The 22,081-nt window shown below is 39.4% G+C and overlaps 1 protein-coding gene across 1 annotated transcript in view; it reads right to left on the bottom strand.

The window, feature by feature from the left end:
* CCT6B (chaperonin containing TCP1 subunit 6B) overlaps positions 1 to 22,081 on the bottom strand; it is a 35,029-nt gene that overhangs the window by 10,885 nt on the left and 2,063 nt on the right. Inside the window, exons 3-10 of the mRNA XM_052658344.1 lie at positions 21,464 to 21,598; positions 18,482 to 18,655; positions 12,737 to 12,840; positions 8,924 to 9,034; positions 8,604 to 8,763; positions 1,811 to 1,893; positions 1,204 to 1,300; positions 572 to 719 (exon numbers count right to left, since the gene is read on the bottom strand). Coding sequence (XP_052514304.1) covers positions 572 to 719; positions 1,204 to 1,300; positions 1,811 to 1,893; positions 8,604 to 8,763; positions 8,924 to 9,034; positions 12,737 to 12,840; positions 18,482 to 18,655; positions 21,464 to 21,598 — 1,012 coding nt within the window. The remainder of the gene's footprint in view (positions 1 to 571; positions 720 to 1,203; positions 1,301 to 1,810; positions 1,894 to 8,603; positions 8,764 to 8,923; positions 9,035 to 12,736; positions 12,841 to 18,481; positions 18,656 to 21,463; positions 21,599 to 22,081) is intronic.

Raw genomic sequence — 22,081 nt, 5'->3', positions numbered from 1 at the left:
TTGCCAACTAAGGTCTGTCCAGTGAAGGCTATGGTTTTTCCAGTAGTCATGTATGGATGTGAGAGTTGGACTGTGAAGAAAGCTGAGCGCCAAAGAATTGATGCTTTTGAACTGTGGTGTTGGAGAAGACTCTTGAGAGTCCCTTGGACTGCAAAGAGATCCAACCAGTCCATTCTAAAGGAGATTAGTCCTGGGTGTTCTTTGGAAGGAATGATGCTAAAGCTGAAACTCCAATACTTCGGCCACCTCATGCAAAGAGCTGACTCATTGGAAAAGACTGACGCTGGGAGGGATTGGGGGCAGGAGGAGAAGGGGACGACAGAGGATGAGATGGCTGGATGGCATCACCGACTCGATAGACGTGAGTTTGAATGAACTCCGGGAGTTGGTGATGGACAGGGAGGCCTGGCGTGCTGTGATTCATGGGGTCGCAAAGAGTCAGACTCGACTGAGCGACTGAACTGAACTGAACTGAATCATTCATATCTTTTAAAATACTATGCATCCCATAATAGATTATTACTACTTTAAAAATATGTGAGGTTCGTATCTATCACAAAAAAGAGCTTACCATCTTCAATGGCATTTTTGACGGCACGAAGTCCATCCCTTACAGCATCCTTGATTTGTGTGAGAGTATGCTTATTTGGTCCCTTAACCAACAAGGTGACAGAGCGAGGGTTAATGCAGTCCTCAATAAAAGTGTACTTTTCCTCACCCTAAAAGGTAATACAAGGAGATATAACTTTAATACGTAAAGCCATTATGAATGAATTTTTCTTATCAAGTATAACTAAATGTGGGCTTTCCTGATGGCTCAGCAGGTAAAGAATCTGCCTGCAATGCAAGAGTCGCAGGAAGCATGGGTCCAATCCCTGGGTTGGGAAGATCCCCTGGAGGAAGGCATGGCAACCCACTCCCGTATTCCTGGAGAATCCCATGGACATTGGAGCCTGGCAGGCTGAGGTCCACAGGGTCACAAAGAGTCGGACACAACTGAAGCAACTGAGCACATCACATAGCATTAACCAAATATGTGTTAAAGCAGTTAAGTTATATCTGAACTATTAAGAACCATTTAGAAAGATAAACTGTAAAATCTATCCTGTGGATTCTCATAACATAAAATGTGAATTTAAAAGTTTAGTTTTTTTTTTTAAGTTTCCTGTTCACATTATAACCACTGCCCACAGAAATACTCACTAATGTATACTCATATACAAGACCAGCATGTCCCAAGCAATCTATACTGAGGTCTTCAACAGAATTCACAGCCACTCCACCACAAGCAAGAGAGAGTCTGAAATTACATATATGACACCATAGCTTTGGTTATGAAAAATATACAGACTAATTTGTTAAAGCTGAAAAAGATAATCTAACACAGAAGACTGCACTGTCATTATATTGTATTATTTTCAAATCTGTTTTAAGAAAATGAAAACCTTCTGAGGATCTCATGAGAAAAAGTTGAGATGTATTAACAATCTTGATTTTGAACACTTCCATTATTTACTGAAATTATGAACAAAATTTGAAATGTGTATGCTACTATTTGATGCTTGGATGCCATCACTGACTCAATGGACATGAGTTTGGGTAAACTCCAGGAGTTGGTGATGGACAGGGAGGCCTGGCATGCTGCAGTCCATGGGGTCAAAAAGAGTCAGACACGACTGAGCAACTGAACTGAAGTGAATGTTACTTTTTGTTCAACAACACTGACATAAAAGCTAAAAGGAATACACACAGGATAATTTCAATTTAATCTATAAAAAAACTTAAGATACATAATTATCAGCAAGCTTACCTTTCCATGTTTCTTCTTTTTGCTCTACGAAGAGCTAAAATGCCATGTTTTGCAAGAGCATCTAAGGAAAATGGATCAATTCCCTATAATCAAATTAGCATAAAAGTTATAAGTATGTTTTAAGCCAATAGTTCTCAAACTTTTTGGTCTCAACACTGCTTCACAATCTTAAAAATTACTAGGAACCCAAAGAGCTTTCGTTTATGTGATCCGCATCTATAATACTTCTCATATTATAAGTTAAGATTATACTATGGGAGAAAAGATAGTGGAGTAGAAGGACGTGCACTCATCCTCTGCTGCAAGAACTCCAAAATTATAACTCGCTGCTGAACAACCATCAACAGTAGAAAGTGGGATCCCACCAAAAGAAGATACCCCACGCCCAAGGGCAAAGGCGAAGCCCCAGCAAGATGGTAGGAGGGGCAAAATCACATTTAGAATCAAACACCATACCCACCAGAGATGCTCTGAGGGCTCAAATAAAACCTCTGTGCACACCAGGAGACCCCACAGAGACTGAGCCTGCCTCTGAGTGTTTGAGTGTCTCCTGCAGGGGTACAGGGCAGCAGTGGCCTGCCGCAGGGGCAGGGGCTCTGGGTGCAGCAGACCTGGGTGTGGCATAAACACTCTTGGAAGAGATCGCCATTAACCCCACCATAGAGCTGCCAGAACTTACACAGGACTGGGGATAAAGACTCTAGGAGGGCACAAACAAAACCTTGTGTGCACCAGAACCCAGGAGAAAGGAGCAATGACCCCACAAGAGACTGACTGAGACTTGCCCGGAGTGTCCAGGAGTCACCAGCAGAGGGATGGGTCGGCGGTGGTCTACTGCAGGGTCGGGGTCGGGGAGTGCAGCAGAGCCTCCACCAGATCTTTTGAAGGAGGTTTACCTTGATTACCATTATCTTTATTACCTCCACCATAGTTTGGCCTCAGGGAGGGAACATAGCCCCGCCCATCAACAGATACCGAATTAAAGATTTACCGAGCACGGCCCCGCCCATCAGAATAAGACCCAGTTTCCCCTTCAGTCAGTCTCTCCCATCAGGAATCTTCCATCCTTCTCCATCACAGGGCAGAATGAAAACCACAATCACAGAAAACTGACCAAACTGATCACATGGACCACAGCCTTGTCTAACTCAATGAACTATGAGCCATGCCATATAGGGCCACCCAAGACGGATGGGTCATAGTGGAGAGTTCTGACAAAACGTGGTCTACTGGAGAAGGGAATGGCAAACCATTTCAGTATTCTTGCCATGACAACTGCATGAACAGTATGAAAAGCCAAAAAGATAAGACACTGAAAGATGAACTCCCCGGGTCGGTAGGTGTTCAATAGGCTACTGGAGATCAGCAGAGAAATAACTCGAGAAAGAATGAACTGACGGAGCCAAAGCAAAAACACCACCCAGCTGTGGATGTGACTTGGGATGGAAGTAAAGTCCGATACTGTAAAGAGCAGTGTTGCATAGGAACCTGGAACGTTAGGTCCATGAATCAAGGTAAATTAGAAGTAGTGAAACAGGAGATGGCAAGAGAGAACATAGACCTTATAGGAATCAGTGAACTAAAATGGACTGAAATGAGTGAATGTAACTCAGATGACCATGATATCTACTACCGTGGGCAAGAATCCCATATAAGAAATGGAGTAGCCCTCATAGTTAACAGAAGAGTCCAAAATGCAGTACTTGGATGCAATCTCAAAAACAACAGGATGATCTCTGTTCATTTCCGAGGCAAACCATTCAATATCACAGTAATCCAAGTCTATGCCCCGAACAGTAATGCTGAAGAAGCTGAAGTTGAATGGTTCTGTGGAGACCTACAAGACCTTCTAGAACTAACACCCAAAAAAGATGTCCTTTTCATTATAGGGGACTGGAATGCAAAAGTAGGAAGTCAAGAAACACCTGGACTAACAGGCAAATTTGCCCTTGGAGTACAAACTGAAGTAGGGCAAAGGCTGACAGGGTTTTGCCAAGAGAACACACTGGTCATAGCAAACACCCTCTTCCAACAACACAAGAGAAGACTCTACACATGGACATCACCAGAAGGTCAATAGCAAAATCAGATTGATCATATTCTTTGCAGCCAAAGATGGAGAAGCTCTGTACAGTCAGCAAAACAAGACCAGGAGTTGACTGTGACTCAGATCATGTCCTTATTGCCACATTCAGACTTAAATTGAAGAAAGTGGGGAAAACCACTAGAACATTCAGGTATGGCCTAAATCAAATCCCTTACAATTATACAGTGGAAGTGACAGACAGATTCAAGAGATTAGATCTGATAGACAGAGTGCCTGATGAACTATGGACAGAGGTTCATGACATTGTACAAGAAGGCAGTGATCAAGACCATCCCCAAGGAGAACAAATGCAAAAAGGCAAAATGGTTGTCTGAGGAGGCCTTACAAATAGCCGAAAAAAGAAGAGAAGTGAAAAGCAAAGGAGAAAAGGAAAGATATACCCATTTGAATGCAGAGTTCTAAGGAATAGCAAGCAGAGATAAGAAAGCCTTCCTCAATGATCAATACAAAGAAATAGAGGAAAACAATAGAATGGGAAAGACTAGAGATCTCTTCAAGAAAATTAGAGATACCATGGGGACATTTCACACAAAGATGGGCACAATAAAGAACAGAAATGATATGGACCTAACAGAAGCAGAAGATATTAAGAAGAGATGGCAAGAATACACAGAAGAACTATACAAAAAAGATCTTCGTGACCCAGATAACCATGATGGTGTGATCACTCACCTAGAACCAGACATCCTGGAATGCAAAGTCAAGTGGGCCTTAGGAAGCATCACTACAAACAAAGCTAGTGGAGGGGATGGAATTCCTGTTGAGTTATTTCAAATCCAAAAAGAGGATACTGTGAAAGTGCTGCATTCAATATGCCAGCTAATCTGGAAAACTCAGCAGTGGCCACAGAACTGGAAAAGGTCAGTTTTCATTCCAATCCCAAAGAAAGGCAATGCCAAAGAATGTTCAAACTACCACACAGTTGCACTCATCTCACACGCTAGCAAAGTAATGCACAAAATTCTCCAAGCCAGGCTTCAACAGTACATGAACCATGAACTTCCAGATGTTCAAGCTGGATTTAGAAAAGGCAGAGGAACCAGAGATCCAATTGCCAACATCCGCTGGATCATCCAAAAAGCAAGAGAGCTCCAGAAAAACATCTACTTCTGCTTTACTGACTACGCCAAAGCCTTTGTGTGGATCACAACAAACTGTGGAAAATTCTTCAAGAGATGGGAATACCAGACCACCTGACCTGCCTCCTAAGAAATATGTATGCAGGTCAGGAAGCAACAGTTAGAACTGGACATGAACAACAGACTGGTTCCAAATCGGGAAAGGAGTATGTCAAGGCTGTATATTGTTATCCTGCTTATTTAACTTATACGCAGAATACATCATGCGAAATGCCGGGCTGGATGAAGCACAAGCTGGAGTCAAGGCTGCCGGGAGGAATATCAATAACCTCAGATATGCAGATGACACCACCCTTATGGCAGAGAGTAATGAAAAACTAAAGAGCCTCTTGATGAAAGTTAAAGAAGAGAGTGAAAAAGTAGGCTTAAAATTCAACATTCATAAAACTAAGATCATGACATCTGGTCCCATCACATCACGGCAAATAGATGGGGAAACAATGGTAACAGTGACAGACTTTATTTTGTGGGGCTCCAAAATCACGGCAGATGGTGACTGCAGCCATGAAATTAAAAGACACTGCTCCTTGGAAGAAAAGCTATGACCAACCTAGACAGCATATCAAAAAGCAGAGAGATCACTTTGCCGACTAAGGTCCGTCTAGTCAAGGCTATGATTTTTCCAGTAGTCAAGTATGGATGTGAGAGTTGGACTGTAAAGAAAGCTGAGCACCGAAGACTTGATGCCTTCGAACTGTGGCGTTGGAGAAGTCTCTTGAGAGTCCCTTGGACTGCAAGGAGATCCAACCAGTCAATCCTAAAGGAGATCAGTCCTGAATATTCATTGGAAATACTGATGCTAAAGCTGAAACTCCAATATTTTGGCCACCTGATGGGAAGAACTGACTCACTGGAAAAGACCCTGATGCTGGGAAAGATTGAAGGTGGGAGGGGAAGGGGACGACAGGATGAGATGGTTGGATGGCATCACTTACTCGATGGACATGAGGTTGAGTAAGCTTCAGGAGTTGGTGATGGACAGAAAGCCTATGTTGCTGTAGTCCATGGGGTTGCAAACAGTCGAACACAACTGAGCAACTGAACTTCACTGACTAAAGTTTAAATGGACATTTTTGCAATATTTATTAATCCCTTTAAAATAAAATCATTCAGTTCAGGTCAGTCACTAGAAGCCTTTCAAGAGTCTTCTCTAGCACCACAGTTCAAAGGCATCAATTTTTGGAGCTCAGCCTTCTTCATGGTCCAACTCTCACACCCATACATGACTACTGGAAAAACTATAGCTTTGACTACATGGACCTTTGTTAGCAAAGTGATGTCTCTACTTTTCAAGATGCTTTCTAGGTTGGTCAGAGCTTTCCTTTCAAGGAGCAAGCATCTTTTAACTTCATGGCTGCAGTCAGCATCCACAGTGATTCTGGAGTCCAAGAAAATAAAATCTGTCACTGCTTCCATTGTTTCTCCATCTATTTGCCATGAAGTGATGGAACTGGATGTCATGATCTTAGTTTTTTGAATGTTGAGTTTAAGCCAGCTTTTTCTCTCCTCTTTCACCCTCGTCAAGAGGGTCCTCTTCACTTTCTGCCATTAAAGAGATATCATCTGCATATCTGAAGTTGTTGATATTTCTCCTGGAAATCTTGATTCCAGCTGGTGAGTCATCCAGCCTGGCATTTTGCATGATGTACTCTGCATGTAAGTTAAATAAACAGGGTGATATACACAGCCATGTCATACTCCCCAAATTTGAACCAGTCTGTTGTTCCATGTAAGGTTCTAACTGTCGCTTCTTGAATCACATACAGGTTTCTAAGGAGACAGGTAAGGTGGTCTGGTGTTCCCATCTCTTTAAGAATTTTCATGGTTATACAACATCAAAAATATCACATTTGCTAATATCATCACTAATATTATCAGAAGAGTCTTTCAAGTATTGGAAAACTGTCAAGCTCAAAGTGACAGGTGCAAGTTTTCCAAAATTCTAACTTTTGTTTGAAAGCTCAAATGTTATTATTGCCAATACATACTGTCTATTGTTTCCTTGAAGTGGCAAGACTGTTTCAGTCATTTTTGAGAAAAACCTACCAAATACCCATGTCTAAACAACCATCCTGTCAGTCATTCTTTCAAGTAAAAATGGCATTCCATGAAAAAAGTGGCTATGTTAGCTTGCAACTCAATTACACAAGAGCTTCAAGACCCTTATTTTGATATGTAGCAGAAGTATTTTGTCCATCTTTCAAATTTTGTGACACAGAATTATAAAAGGATACATCCACTTCTGGGTATATTTCCAGAAAACACTAATTCAAAAAAATACATGCACCCAATGTTCACAGCAGCACTATTTACAATAGCCAAGACATGGTGGCAACCCAAATGCCCATCAACAGATGAATGGATAAAATTGTGATATATATATGCAATGAAATATTACTGAGCCATAAAAAAGAATGAAATACTGCCATCTGTAGCAACATGAATGGACCGAAAGAATATTACGTTCAGTGAAATAAGGTAGAGAAAGACAAACACTATATGATATCACTTATATGTGGAACCTAAAAAGTAATACAAATCAATGTATGTGCAAAACAGAAACAGATTCACAGACGTAGAAAAGAAACCTGTAGTTACCAAAGGGAAAAGGGAAAGCGAGGAGAACCAAATCAGGGTATGGGATGGACACATACAAGCTACTATACATAAAACAGATAAGGGCTTCCCCAGTGGGTCAGCAGTAAAGAATCTGCCTGCCAATGCAGGAGACATGAGCTCGATCTCTGATCCAGGAAGATCCCATATGCCATGGGCTAACTCCCATATGCCACAGAGCATCTAAGCCTGTGTGGCACAACTACTGAGCCTGCGCTCTAGAAACCATGCTCCACAACAAGAGAAGCCACCAGTGAGAAACCTGTGCACTGCAACTAAAAAAAATGCCCAACGAAGACCCAGCACAGCCAAACATAAAAATAATTCTTTTAAGTTTTTAAAAAATAGATAAGCCTTCTATCTTTTATATCTTTTATCTTTTACATATATCAACAAGGATATACCGTATAGCACAGGAATGTACCTATTATCTTATAATAAACTATAATGGAGTATAATCCACAAAAATCAGGCGGGTACTTTACCATCTGAGCTATCAGGGAAGCCCATTATGCCATACACCTGAAATTAACACAATGTTGTAAACCAACTATACTTCAATTAAAAAATAAAAAGGTGCAATTTCAAGGATCAAAATTTGATAAAACTTTTAAGTTTTCCCATTTCATCAAAACAATCTTAAATGAAACTGCCCTTTTTGTATGTGGGTGATGTGGCAATAAAGAATATGATGACTACTAGTACAGTTTGGTGCTACTGCTATGATTTGTTCTAAGGTGCCAGCGGTTTTACCTAACGCTGCTTTGCATCATCATTGCAGACATCAACACAATGTAAAAGGCATTATTATTACTATTATGAAAATAGTTTTGACCTCACAGATATGCCCTAACATGGGGCCCACAAACCACACTTGGAAAAACACTGAGGAATATTTACAAACAGTTAAAAATCTAAACTTTTTTCTCACCTTTTGATTAATGACAACAAATCCTTTATTAGACTGAGCACAGACTTTGTCTTTCAAGTCTATTATTTTTTGTACTCTGTCTTCAATAAATTTTCTTTCTGCTTTTACCAATTTTTCTTTCTCTTCTGCAGTTTTATAAAAGAAACCAGAGCTCACCTCACTAGAAGATTAATAAAGACAAGCTAGTAAAAGTAAGGCAGGGAAAAACAGGAAGGTAGAAAGGGTTTATAGTAAACATTTGGTAGGTAAAAATGGGGGTTAAAAAACAGTTTTAGAAAAAAAAAATTTCAAAGAATACAAAGAGTAACTGGGACACTTACGTTTTTTCATATTCTAGTGATACATTACAGGTAAGGATAAATGCATCATCTACTCGTTTCTTCATATCTGGATGACGGGCACCATGATCCAGAACTAACCCTTTGATCAACCTAGTAAAAATATGCACTGTTTCTTATTTTGAATATATACTCTAAATCTAGTATAAAATTAAAATTATACTCTTAAAATGGTAACAGAACTGCCATAGCAATTGTTACACACTATTGCCTTATACCAGCTTTAAACCCAACACATAATTAATAAAATTAGAAAAGAGAACCTATTTTAACACAGTGTGACTGTGAAGTGACAATGAAAAGTCAATCCAGAATTTAAATTATGTGCCTCAAACATGTGACACAGCTGATCAAGTAATGAAAGGGAGACACACAATGAGTTTCTAAGGAATATTTGTTCAAACTAATTTTATGGAAAAACTAAAAACTGTTAACCTAAATGTCCAACAATAGGACATTGTTCAGCAGACAATGACTTGACTATGGGCTAGTCATGAAAACCATGTAATAACATGAAAAAAATATTTACAGGGGTAGCTATATTTATAAGCAGAGAATGACAAATTACCTATAAAGTATGATTATCACTATTAATAAGCTCCTTGGCATTGAAAAGGAAAAACAGAAGAAAACTAAGAGTAGGATTATGCTTGGGTGGTAGGAACGGAGATAACTGATGGGGGGCGGGGGGGAGCAGGGGGCTTTTTTCCTGTTTTCCAAATGATCTTTCAAGAGCAAATATTTCTGTAACTTTCAAAAATTCATTTACACCCAACTAGGAAATGCATTTCTACTTATGAATCTTTTATAACCAATATTTGTTATTCATTAATGTAAAGAAGTCATTTTTTAAATAGTTGAACATAATTATAGGGAAGTTTACAACATTTTCCTCTAACTGGATTACTCCAACTCCTAACTGAATGTGAAGACATTTTGTTTAGGAAGAAAGAAAGAAACTACATGTTCAGTATTCTTCACTCTTCAAGTCTCCTTCACTCTTCTACTGCTTCTCACCCTCAGCAAACGACTCTGCTTGGGAAAATAAACACTCTGTCCCATCACGACCTCTACCAGCACCTGAACCTCAAGCTCCTAGGAACAGAAATGACATGCCCATGCTCCCTCCTCTCTAAGGTCGACTCCCCGACCTGTGGACTGAATTCCATTTCCCCTCTTGGCTCCTGCAACTGTCCCCTCTTCCCCTGCATCAACTGTTCCTGCCTCCACGAGCATCCTCATCAGGGTACACACTTGCCATAGTAATTCTCATCTTTAAAACAAAAAATTATTCCCCCTCGACCCCATTCCCATGTTCCATTCGAGCTACTGCCCCACTTCTCTGCTCCCCGTTAGAGCTAACTCCTCTGAGTTGTCAGTGTTTGCATCCTCACTTCTCTCCTAACCATTCTCTCTTGAGCCCACCTTCAATCTGACTCTCACACTCACCCCTTAAACATTCTCCAAATCTAATGGCCAATTAGTTCTCAATTTGCTCAAGCTGTCAACAGCAGGTTACTCTCACCTTCTTGAAACCCTTTATCCTCTCAGCTCCTGGAACACTGCTCTTTCCTGGCTTTCCTCCTTTCTCACTGACCACCCTTTTTCAGTCTCCTTGTTCAGTCCGCCTCATCTTCTCAGTTTCTAACACTGCAGTTTTCAGGGCTCAACCTTTAAACTTCCTCTTTTCTCTACCTTTATCACTTTCCAGATGGTCTAATTAACTCTCAGAGCTTTCAGTCATCCATACACCAATGACTCCCAAATATATATTTCCAGTCCAGACCTCTAACCTGAATTCCTGACACCTCCCTCCAAATCCCTACTCAGCATCTCCACATGGACATCTAATAGGCACCTAACACATAACAGCCCCCAAACCAAGCTCTTGATTATTGCCTCACACCTGCTCCTTCCCAAGAAATGGCATCTCTGCTTTTCCAGCTGCTCATTCAAAACCCAAGCGACATCCTTGAACCCTCTGCTTCTGTCACATTCTATGTGGAACCATCAACAAATCCTAGGGCTCCCTCTTTCTAAGTGTACCCTGATGCAAACCTTTTTCCGTCTCTCACCGGTATCACAACAGGCTCCTAACAGACCTCCTGCCTCTGCCGTTGCACCACACTCCCTGCCCCACAGGGTCCTTGCCACAGAACAACCACCGAGATTCTTCTGAAATACAAACCAAGAACTTCCTGCCCTCAGCAACAGTAATCTGGACCAACTTTACTACCAAAAACGACTAAAAATGCTGGATTAAAAACAACAACAACCCTTAAAAACACTGGAGAGTCACAAAACATACAGAGCCACAAAAGTTTTCTTTCCAAAACAGAAAACAAAATAGAAACTCCAGAGGGTAACTAGAAAACTGCAGGTACTCACCCTAAAGCCATCTCACAATTCAAGCATATCTGAACTTTGATCTTATAATGAGAGGGGGAAAGAATTAAAAGCTCAAGGATTACCCAAAGTAGAGAGTATTGTAGAAGACTCTTGTCACATTAAGTGAACTTAAAAGGCTACATACTCAGGGTATAAACCAGCAGCCCTCATGTGAACTTGTAGTTAGAATTCGCAACAACTGGATATTCAATAAAAACCTCAAGCTGTGGCTTTAGTTTAAAGCAGTCTCTGGGCAAACTCAAATCCTCTTTGTACAAAGGCAGCTTCAGCCTAGGTCTCTTATTTCTACAAATACTTTTTTCAACACAATCAATGGCACACACTGGAAACAAAGCACAATGAGTGAGAACCAACAAAATACAGCAAACAACAGGAACAGAAAAGACAAAACTTTAAACATTGTAATATTAAATGTGAACTCTGTTTAAAGAAGTGAAAAGTAAGTTTGAAAAGATCTGCATGGAACAGGAAACATACAAAACGAAAAGGCAGATTAAAGGACAAACCAAACAGAACTTCTATAAATACGTAAAGACACCCACACATATATTGAAAATAAAGTATTTACAGATAAAATACAACATCTGAATTGGCTTCAAAATAATCCAAATTTGGGACAAAATAAAGGAAAGAGAAGTATAGAAAGAAAGAGAAGGGTGCATATTAGGTAAAAATAAGACAAACCATATGTTGAAAATTGATAAAGATGAGTGACAGATATGTGGGAGTTCATTCACTATTCTATTCTACTTTTGTATGTGTTTAGACTATTGCATAATAGAATGTTTAAAATAAGTTAAGTCCAAAATCAACAAGGTGCTATTCACTCTGAGTACATACTACATACATACTTAGACAATGTTGACCATCTTACCTCTCTGACCTCATCTTCTCCTTTTTTTCTCTTCCTATGACCCAGGCACACTAGAACACCTCAAAACACACCTACCTTGGGACATTTTCCACTGTTATCCCCTCTGCTTAGAGCACTCTTTTTCCAGATGTTCACACGGCTATCACCCTCATTTCTTCAGAGACTGCTTTAGATATTTAGTTTACTTTCTCATCACAATGTTCTTCTTTGACTATCCTAAAATCCCACACATGCTCACACACACAACTGCTCTAGCCTCTTTACAGCACTTATTAGCATAATGTGCTATCTCTTTCAATTGGAAATGTAAGATTCTTAAAGAAACTGTTTTGTTTACTCTTCATTCCTAGCACCTAAAACAAGTGAATGGTTGCTGGTTAAGTATCCAATTAATATATGCTAAACAAATGGAAAGATGTTGAATAAAAGTAACTAATGAAATTAATGACAGAATATCTGCAGATAATCAAGTATTCTAGACTCTATGCACTGTCAAAGTTTATGTCACTTACTTTGTGTCTGTTTCCGATTTATGCTTCATCTCCATGATTTCTACCATGAAGAGATCAATAGGATAATTCGGTCTCCTAATTGCCAAAACAGAATCCACAACAGCCTGAAAGAGAAATGAATTACAACAGTAAACTATTTGGTCTACTGAAAGAAACCACTGGCCCTAGTAATTTATCACTAGACTAAGCATATAAAGTGCTTCAGGCTCCAAAACACAGGGCAAGTCAAAAAAATACCACTTTCTCAGGGACACTTGGAGAAGGCGATGGCACCCCACTCCAGTACTCTTGCCTGGAAAATCCCATGGATGGAGGAGCCTGGTGGGCTGCAGTCCACGGGGTCGCTAGCAGTCGGACACAACTGAGCGACTTTATTTTCACTTCTCACTTTCATGCATTGGAGAAGGAAATGGCAACCCACTCCAGTGTTCTTGCCTGGAGAATCCCAGGGATGGGGGAGCCTGGTGGGCTGCCGTCTATGGGGTCGCACAGAGTCAGACACGACTGAAGCGACTTAGCAGCAGCAGCAGGGACTCTAATGATAACCAATGCCAATGGATATTTTAGAGCCTACATGAACTTCAGAGATTATCAGGTCCAAACCCTTCAAGAATTATGGTCTTAAAACAAAGTCTAACAGGTAGTAGTGGAGTCAGGACTAGAAATCAGAGGTGTCTTTAACTGCCAAGCCTTCTATACCAACACTACTCAGACTTTTCCACCAAAGGACACCTTAGTGGAAAAGAAGGAAATGTAATCTAAGGAAAGAGGTCAAATTTGCTCACTCTAACAACATGAAATTTTTAAGTCTTCTCTTTTACCATGAAATTTTTCCATGTCATACCACAATATATATATGTTTTTTGTTTTTAATTTTTACTGGAGTATAGTTGATTTACAGCATTGTTTTGCACATTTGTTTTAATGTGAAAATAATGCTTTTTCTCAAAATTGTAAAGTAAAATTGACACTCCAGAAAGATATGTCTCATTTATTGTGCCAAATATCCCCAGGGGTATGAAATTTGAGAAGCACAACACAACACAGCCTATAGCTTAACTCAGAAAGTAATATGAAAATAACTGACTACAGAAATTAAGTGCTATAGTATAACCATCCTAAAATATAAATAAAGGGGAAAAAATCTGTATTTTCGAAAAGTTTACTGAGGGAATATGATATAGGGGTTTGATGCCTAATGAGGAATAATGATAAAGCACTGGAAGGTGAGAGTATACAGTGTTTTTATAGCTCCAAAAGAGAATGGGGGCCCTAATTAGATAGCTGGAGGATACTGGGCAAAGTGATATATGTAATCTAACAGCAGAAAATATAGCAGTCTTTATATAGACTCTGCTTAGCAAGAAAATGCCTTAATTTCTTAGTTTGATTTCCCGAGTCAGTTTTCTTATTGGTAAGCAACAGGGAGGGAACACAGCCCTGCCCATCAAAAGAAAAATGGATTAAAGATTTACTGAGCACAGCCCCGCCCATAAGAACAAGCCCCAGTTTCCCCCTCAGTAGGTCATTTCCACCAGGAAGCTTCCATAAGCCTCTTACCCTTCTCCATCAGAGGGCAGACAGAATGAAAACCACAATCACAGAAAACTAACCAAACTGATCACATGGACAACAGCCTTGTCTAACTCAGTGAACTGTGAGCCATGCCATGTAGGGCCAACCAAGACGGATGGGTCATGGTGGAGAGTTCTGACAAAACGTGGTCCACTGGAGAAGGGAATGGCAAATCACTTCAGTATTCTTGCCTTGAGAACCCCATGAACAGTATGAAAAAGCAAAAAGGTATGACACTGAAAGATGAACTCCCCAGGTAGACAGATGTCCAATATGCTACTGGAGATTAGTGGAGAAATAACTCCAGAAAGAATGAAAAGACAGAGCCAAAGTGAAAACAATACTCAGTTGTGGATGTGACTGGCGATGGAAGTAAAGTCCGATGCTGTAAAGAACGATACTGCATAGGAATCTGGAATGTTAGGTCCATGAATCGAAGCAAATTGGAACTGGTCAAACAGGCGATGTCAACATTTTATGAATTAGCGAACTAAAATGAACTGGAATGGGTGAATTTAACTCAGATGACCATTATATCTACTCCTGTGGGAAAGAATCCCTTAGAAGAAAGGGAGTAGCCCTCATAGTCAACGAAAGAGTCCAAAATGCAGTACTTGGATGCAATCTCAAAAACAACAGGATGATCTTGTTTGCTTCCAGGCAAACCACTCAATATCACAGTAATCCAAGTCTATGCCCCAACTAGTAACGCTAAAGAAGCTGAAGTTGAATGGTTCTATGAAGACCTATAAGACCTTCTAGAACTAACATCCAAAAAAGATGTCCTTTTCATTATAGGGGACTGGAATGCAAAAGTAGGAAGTCAAGAAACACCTGGACTAACAGGCAAATTTGCCCTTGGAGTACAAACTGAAGTAGGGCAAAGGCTGACAGGGTTTTGCCAAGAGAACACACTGGTCATAGCAAACACCCTCTTCCAACAACACAAGAGAAGACTCTACACATGGACATCATCAGAGGGTCAATTCTGAAATCAGACTGATTATATTCTTTGCAGCCAAAGATGGAGACGATCTATACAGTCAGCAAAACAAGACCAGGAGCTGACTGTGGCTCAGGTGAACTCCTTATTGCCACATTCAGACTTAAATTGAAGAAAGTGGGGAAAACCACTAGAACATTCAGGTATGGCCTAAATCAAATCCCTTACAATTATACAGTGGAAGTGACAGACAGATTCAAGAGATTAGATCTGATAGACAAGGTGCCTGAGGAACCATGGATGGAGGTTCATGACACTGTATAAGAGGCAGTGATCAAGACCATCCCCAAGGAGAACAAATGCAAAAAGGCAAAATGGTTGTCTGAGGAGGCCTTACAAATAGCTGAGAAAAGAAGAGAAGCAAAAGGCAAAGGAGAAAAGGAAAGATATACCCATTTGAATGCAGAGTTCCAAGGAATAGCAAGGAGAGATAAGAAAGCCTTCCTCAATGATCAATACAAAGAAATAGAGGAAAACAATAGAATGGGAAAGACTAGAGATCTCTTCAAGAAAATTAGAGATACCAAGCGGACATTTCATGCAAAGATGGGCACAATATAAAACAGAAATGATGTGGACCTAACAGAAGCAGAAGATATTAAGAAGAGATGGCAAAAATACACAGAAGAACTATACAAAAAAGATCTTCATGACCCAGATAACCATGATGGTGTGATCACTCACCTAGAACCAGACATCCTGGAATGCAAAGTCAAGTGGGCCTTAGGAAGCATCACTACAAACAAAGCTAGTGGAGGGGATGGAATTCCTGTTGAGTTATTTCAAATCCGAAAGAGGATACTGTGAAAGTGCTGCATTCAATATGCCAGCTAATCTGGAAAACTCAGCAGTGGCCACAGAACTGGAAAAGGTCAGTTTTCATTCCAATCCCAAAGAAAGGCAATGCCAAAGAATGTTCAAACTACCACACAGTTGCACTCATCTCACACGCTAGCAAAGTAATGCGCAAAATTCTCCAAGCCAGGCTTCAACAATACGTGAACCATGAACTTCCAGATGTTCAAGCTGGATTTAGAAAAGGCAGAGGAACCAGAGATCCAATTGCCAACATCCGCTGGATCATCCAAAAAGCAAGAGAGCTCCAGAAAAACATCTACTTCTGCTTTACTGACTATGCCAAAGCCTTTGTGTGGATCACAACAAACTGTGGAAAATTCTTCAAAAGATGGGAATACCAGACCACCTGATCTGCCTTCTGAGAAATCTGTATGCAGGTCAAGAAGCAACAGTTAGAACTGGACATGAACAACAGACTGGTTCCAAATCGGGAAAGGAGTATGTCAAGGCTGTATATTGTTATCCTGCTTATTTAACTTATATGCAGAATACATCATGCAAAATGCCAGGCTAGATGAAGCACAAGCTGGAGTCAAGGCTGCTGGGAGGAATATCAATAACCTCATATATGCAGATGACACCACCTTTATGGCAGAAAAGTGAAGAACTAAAAAGTCTCTTGAGGAAAGCGAAAGAGGAAAGTGAAAAAGTAGGCTTAAAACTCAGCATTCAGAAAACGAAGATCTTGGCATCTGGCCCCTTACTTCATGGCAAATAGATGGGGAAACAGTGCAAACAGTGACAGACTTTATTCTTGGGAGCTCCAAAATCATGGCAGATGGTGACTGCAGCCATGAAATTAAAAGACACTGCTCCTTGGATGAAAAGCTATGACCAACCTAGACAGCATATTAAAAAGCAAAGACACTACTTTGCCAACAAAGGTCCATCTAGTTAAAGCTATGGTTTTTCCAGTAGTTATGTATGGATGTGAGAGCTGGATTATAAAGGAAAGCTGAGCACCAAAGAATTGATGCTTTTGAACTGTGGTGTTGGAGAAGACGCTTGAGAGTCCCTTGGACTGCAAGATCAAACCAGTCCATCCTAAAGGAAATCGGTCCTGAATATGCATTGGAAGGACTGATGCTAAAGCTGAAACTCCAATACTTTGGCCACCTGATGCAAAGACCTGACTCATCGGAAAAGACCCTGATGCTGGGAAAGATTGAGGGCAGGAGGAGAAGGGGACGACAGAGGATGAGATGGTTGGATGGCACCACTCACTCGATAGACTTAAGTCTGAGCAAGCTTCAGGAGTTGGTGATGGACAGAGAAGCCTATCGCGCTACAGCGCACAGGGTTGCAAATAGTCGGACACGACTGAGCGACTGAACTGACTGAAGAACTGAGTAGAAAGAACTCAGGTGTTTCAGTCCATTTGGTATTTGTATTTCTCAAAGTAAATTAGTAAGATACAATTCTGATTTATATGTCAATGTCTTATGATCTCTTCATTCCTGATACACTAACACACTCAAGTTTCAAAAATGGTAAAGTGGAGGAACAATGATAACATCATCAAACTATAGGTATCTGATAAAAAAAAAACCTTCCCAGAATCCCCAAATTTGTCCTGATATTATACTTATATATTCTACCTTTATAAGTAAACAAGTATACATTTCCCAGATTTGAATATTATCTATCAACTCCCTCATGTTCATTAAAGTGGTAATCTCAATTACAAGGTACACTGTCAAAACTATGTCCCCAACCTCGCATAATAAATATGGACCTCTAGCTTTAGGAAACCAGTATATAACTCCAGTGGTGTCCAGAGGGGGTGATCCACAGGCAGCCAAGCCCAACTTTTTTAACAGAAGGTTTAATATGACACTTTTGAAAAATTACACATACTATTCTGACCAATCAAATCTATTCTATAAATAAGCCTATAAATAAATGTCCGTCTTCTATATTTTATTGTATGTTCAAAAGAACCACATGTCATAGTTTATTGGGGGCTTCCCAGGTGGCACAGTGGTAAAGAATCTACCTACCAATGCAGGAGACATAAGAGATGCAGGTTCCATCCCTGGGTTGGGAAGATCCCCTGGAGGAGGAAATGGCAACCCACTCCAATATTCTTGCCTGGAAAACTCCATGGGCAGAGAAGCAAAGAGTCCATGGTGTCGCAAAGAGTAGGACACAACTGAGGGCGCGCACATGCATACACGCACGTGCGTGCACGCACGCACACACACACAGACACACACAAGCACACACGAATAGTTGATTATCTTATAAGAAAAAGAAAACTGTCACCATGCGTTAGTCTGCACTCATTCTGCAAAGGTTTAACTACATACCTCTGTTAACACATCAGCCAGTTGAGGATGAACCTTAGTTTGTAGAGATGTTCTAGCCACATCTAAAAGGATTTCTCTTTTCATCTCTTTTTTAATTTTAACTTGTTCCAAAACTTCAAGTGCCTTTATTTTTGCAATTTCAAAGCCTTCAGCTATTTTTCTAGGGTGCAGGCCCTAATACAACAAAATAAAACTATAAACTAAGTTATACAAAGTAACAATCCTTTCCTATTAGTAGGATTGTCCAAAAAAAGTAATTACCCACATCAATGCCACTAAACATAAGTGTAGGTATGTAATTTATGAAAGTACTCTTTCAGTGCTTCATATTTAAAACAATCTCAAACTTACAGAAAAAACTGTTTATATTATATGACAGTACAAAAAACTACAAAAGTTATTCCTATTTTTGAAAACTATAACACACTGTTGTGTAGCACTCTTCCAAATAAGCACAAGACTCCCTGTAATGCAGAGGAAAAGAACCGGCACAGTTTGGAGAAAAATGACAGATAGGCAGCACTTTCACGAAAAGTTCAAAGTTGACATTACATAGCATGGAACACACACACACTACGTGCCTCCTGATAGATTGCATTAAGACCTCAAGAGCACTTCCATGGCATTCCTGCCGAGAGTTCATAACCTGAATCTGATCATGAGGAAACAGACAGATCCAAACTGAGGGACTTTATCAAAAAAAAAAAGCAACAGCCTATAATCTAAAAGTAGCTATGTCAGCAATGTCATGAAACACAACAGATGGCTTAGGAACTATTCCAGCTTAAAGAAGACTAAAGCTATATGACAACTGAATATGAAGCATGAGCCTAAATTTTCTTCTGCTATAAAGGACAGTATTGGGATAAGTGATGAAATTTGAACAAAACCTGCAGATCAGATAATAGTACTGTATCAGTGTGTTTATATTAATGTCCTGTTTTGATCACTATACTGTGGTTATATATGAGAATTCCATGGTTTTAAGAAAGATACACTGAAATATTTAGATCACCATGTCTGGAACTTATTCTTATACCATTAGAAAAAATATGTATATTACTATATAAATATATGGTGTATATATATATATATATCACACATATATATATATGAACAAGAGAGAAATGTTACCCTTTGAAGTATTCTTGCAAATATTCTATAGGTCTGACATTATAACAAAAATTTTTTTGAAAAAACACTATTGCTTATTGTGGAAAGTAATACATAAACTTATTGAAGGCTGGAACTAGTTCTAATTTATTCCCATCCTCCATTCATTTACATCAGTCCTACAGTAACTTCAAAAGTTGACATTTATTGAGCATTTGTACCAGGCACTGTTCTAAGGACTTTACATGTATTATTTCAGTCCCCTCAACACTATGAACTGGGTGCTGATATTATTCCTGTTTCACAGATGAGGAAATTTAGGCTTAAAGGCTTAGATCACCAGCCTAGTAAGAGCCAGAGTCAGGATTTAAACCCACAAGACCTGATGCCTGAGCCTGTGTTATTAATCATTTTCAAAACATTTCTTCAGCCTAGAACCTCACAACTTCTCACCTGGACTACTAGGAAAAACATCAGTCTTGACTCTCTTAAACTGTCCCCTAAATATCTGAAATGCCCATCTGACCATTAATTAACTCATTAATATGTTAATATGAATATTCTTCTTGGTTAACATTAAGTGCCTATTCACTACTGTCTGCATCACTTTAAACTCCACCAACGCTAAACTGCTTGCAGCTGTGGACACACACACCAGCTGTCTCTCTTTTCTGTGCCTCTGCTCATGCTGTCCCTTCTGCCCGGATGTCATTCTCCTCACCTGTCACTCTTTCATCAGGCTCACTCCTTCTTATCCTAAAGATTCAGCCCAGGCCTATTTCCTGCAGAGAGTTCTTCCTGATTACCTTTAGATTAAGTGAATTTCCCAAAAACTGTCATTGGTTTAGGATGGACATAAGACCAATATTGGCCCAATCGTATAAAGGAAGGACTTTGAGTTCATGACTGACTGAATTGTTTTCTCTTGTCCTCTCCTGCTGAGGATTAGTAAGGGAAGCAGGGCGCCTGATCTCTTCTGACAGTCTTTCACTCAGGATGGAAATAAGCCGATGAAGAAACAGCACCATAAGTGCAAGAGCTGAGACAGAAGGGACCTGGGCAATTGATGACTTGGTAAATTTTTAATCAATGAACCCTAGAAGCTTGCTTTATTGCTCTATTTTTTGCTATGGGAGAAAATTTTTTACTGTTTAAGTGACTTTTAGTCAAGTTTTTACTGCTTACAGCCAAAAGCACCCTAAGTTGTATGCACTGAATTAATAGACAATTCCCAATACTAAATGAAACACAAAGAAGTGATCCTTTGAGCACTTTGACCAGATTACGCTTTGCTAAAATGGTCCTATAAAGAGCAGAAATTCAACTACTTAACTAGAAAAGACAGGTAAATAATGCAAAAAAAAAAAAAAAAAAAGACAAATTGAACAAAGGCACGGAGGTAGAAATGTATGTAATTATTTCACAGGCCAGTGAACGAAGGCATCTGGCTACAGTAGACTATTTACAAAGGGAACTAAAATTAGAAAGGTAGGCAAATTCACAATGTGGATAAGCTTCAATAATTTTCCTCCAGTTATTTTTTTAAAAGGTTCATAATTTGGTTTCAGCCTTATCAGTGATATTTTCTTTCTTAGGCCATTAGTCATGGGTACATGGCTAATTTTTTAACTTTTATGTATCTCAAATACTTTATTTTTTAGGGTTAAGGTTAGGTATATCATTTCAATAAAAAGGCATTATTTTGGCAAAAAGGCTCATTGTTATTTCTATTCATAACTGTCCAAAAGTATCTTGATAAAAATTAATTATTGCAGTCTAAAATTAAACCATTTTACTAACAAAAAATAAATAACTTTCTATTCAAAAATAAAATACCACATGAATGTGCATTCTATGAAATTCTAATACCTCAGAAATATAAAGATCAGCTTGTTTTAGTAACTCTCCAATGATTAGAACATTTGAAGTAGTACCATCTCCTGTAATGTCATCCTGGGCTGTTGCTACTTTTGCTATCAAGGAAGCTGTTGGGTGTTGAATTTGCTGAAAAAAGTAAGCAGATTACAAAAGAGAAAGAATGAGAGAAAGAAAGAGTCCACCACAAGCAAGCTAACATAAGGGTCAAAAGTAAAATTAAGAAGTTAAATAAGCTTCATTCTATTAGTTCACAAGTTCTGTATTATCATACATAATAAATGTCAAAACCAAGTTAAAAACCGAGAACTAATGAGGTTTGAACATTTTATAAAAGCATCTCTGCTTCAGAATGCAATGACATTTCCAAAATAAGATTAAATCCTTCAATCTTGAAGATGAATATATTTACTAAAATTGCAAGGAATTTTTTTCCCTATGATTACAAAGAACATACTGCAGTGCCTTTAAAAAATGTAACTAATTTGGAAGTATCCCTAAGCTATTATGTGTAAGATTTGAAAACAGTCAAAAGACTTTTTTCCCCCTAAGGTTTAATCCAACAAACATATCTCATGACAGCAGTATTTAGCTGATGGCCTTGGTTTAAAG

The sequence above is a fragment of the Budorcas taxicolor genome, chromosome 19 (assembly GCF_023091745.1).
Source record: "Budorcas taxicolor isolate Tak-1 chromosome 19, Takin1.1, whole genome shotgun sequence".
NCBI classification, from domain to species: domain Eukaryota; kingdom Metazoa; phylum Chordata; class Mammalia; order Artiodactyla; family Bovidae; genus Budorcas; species Budorcas taxicolor.
The sequence above is the reverse complement of the archived record's forward strand: the minus strand, read 5'-3'. Positions and strand labels throughout refer to the sequence as shown.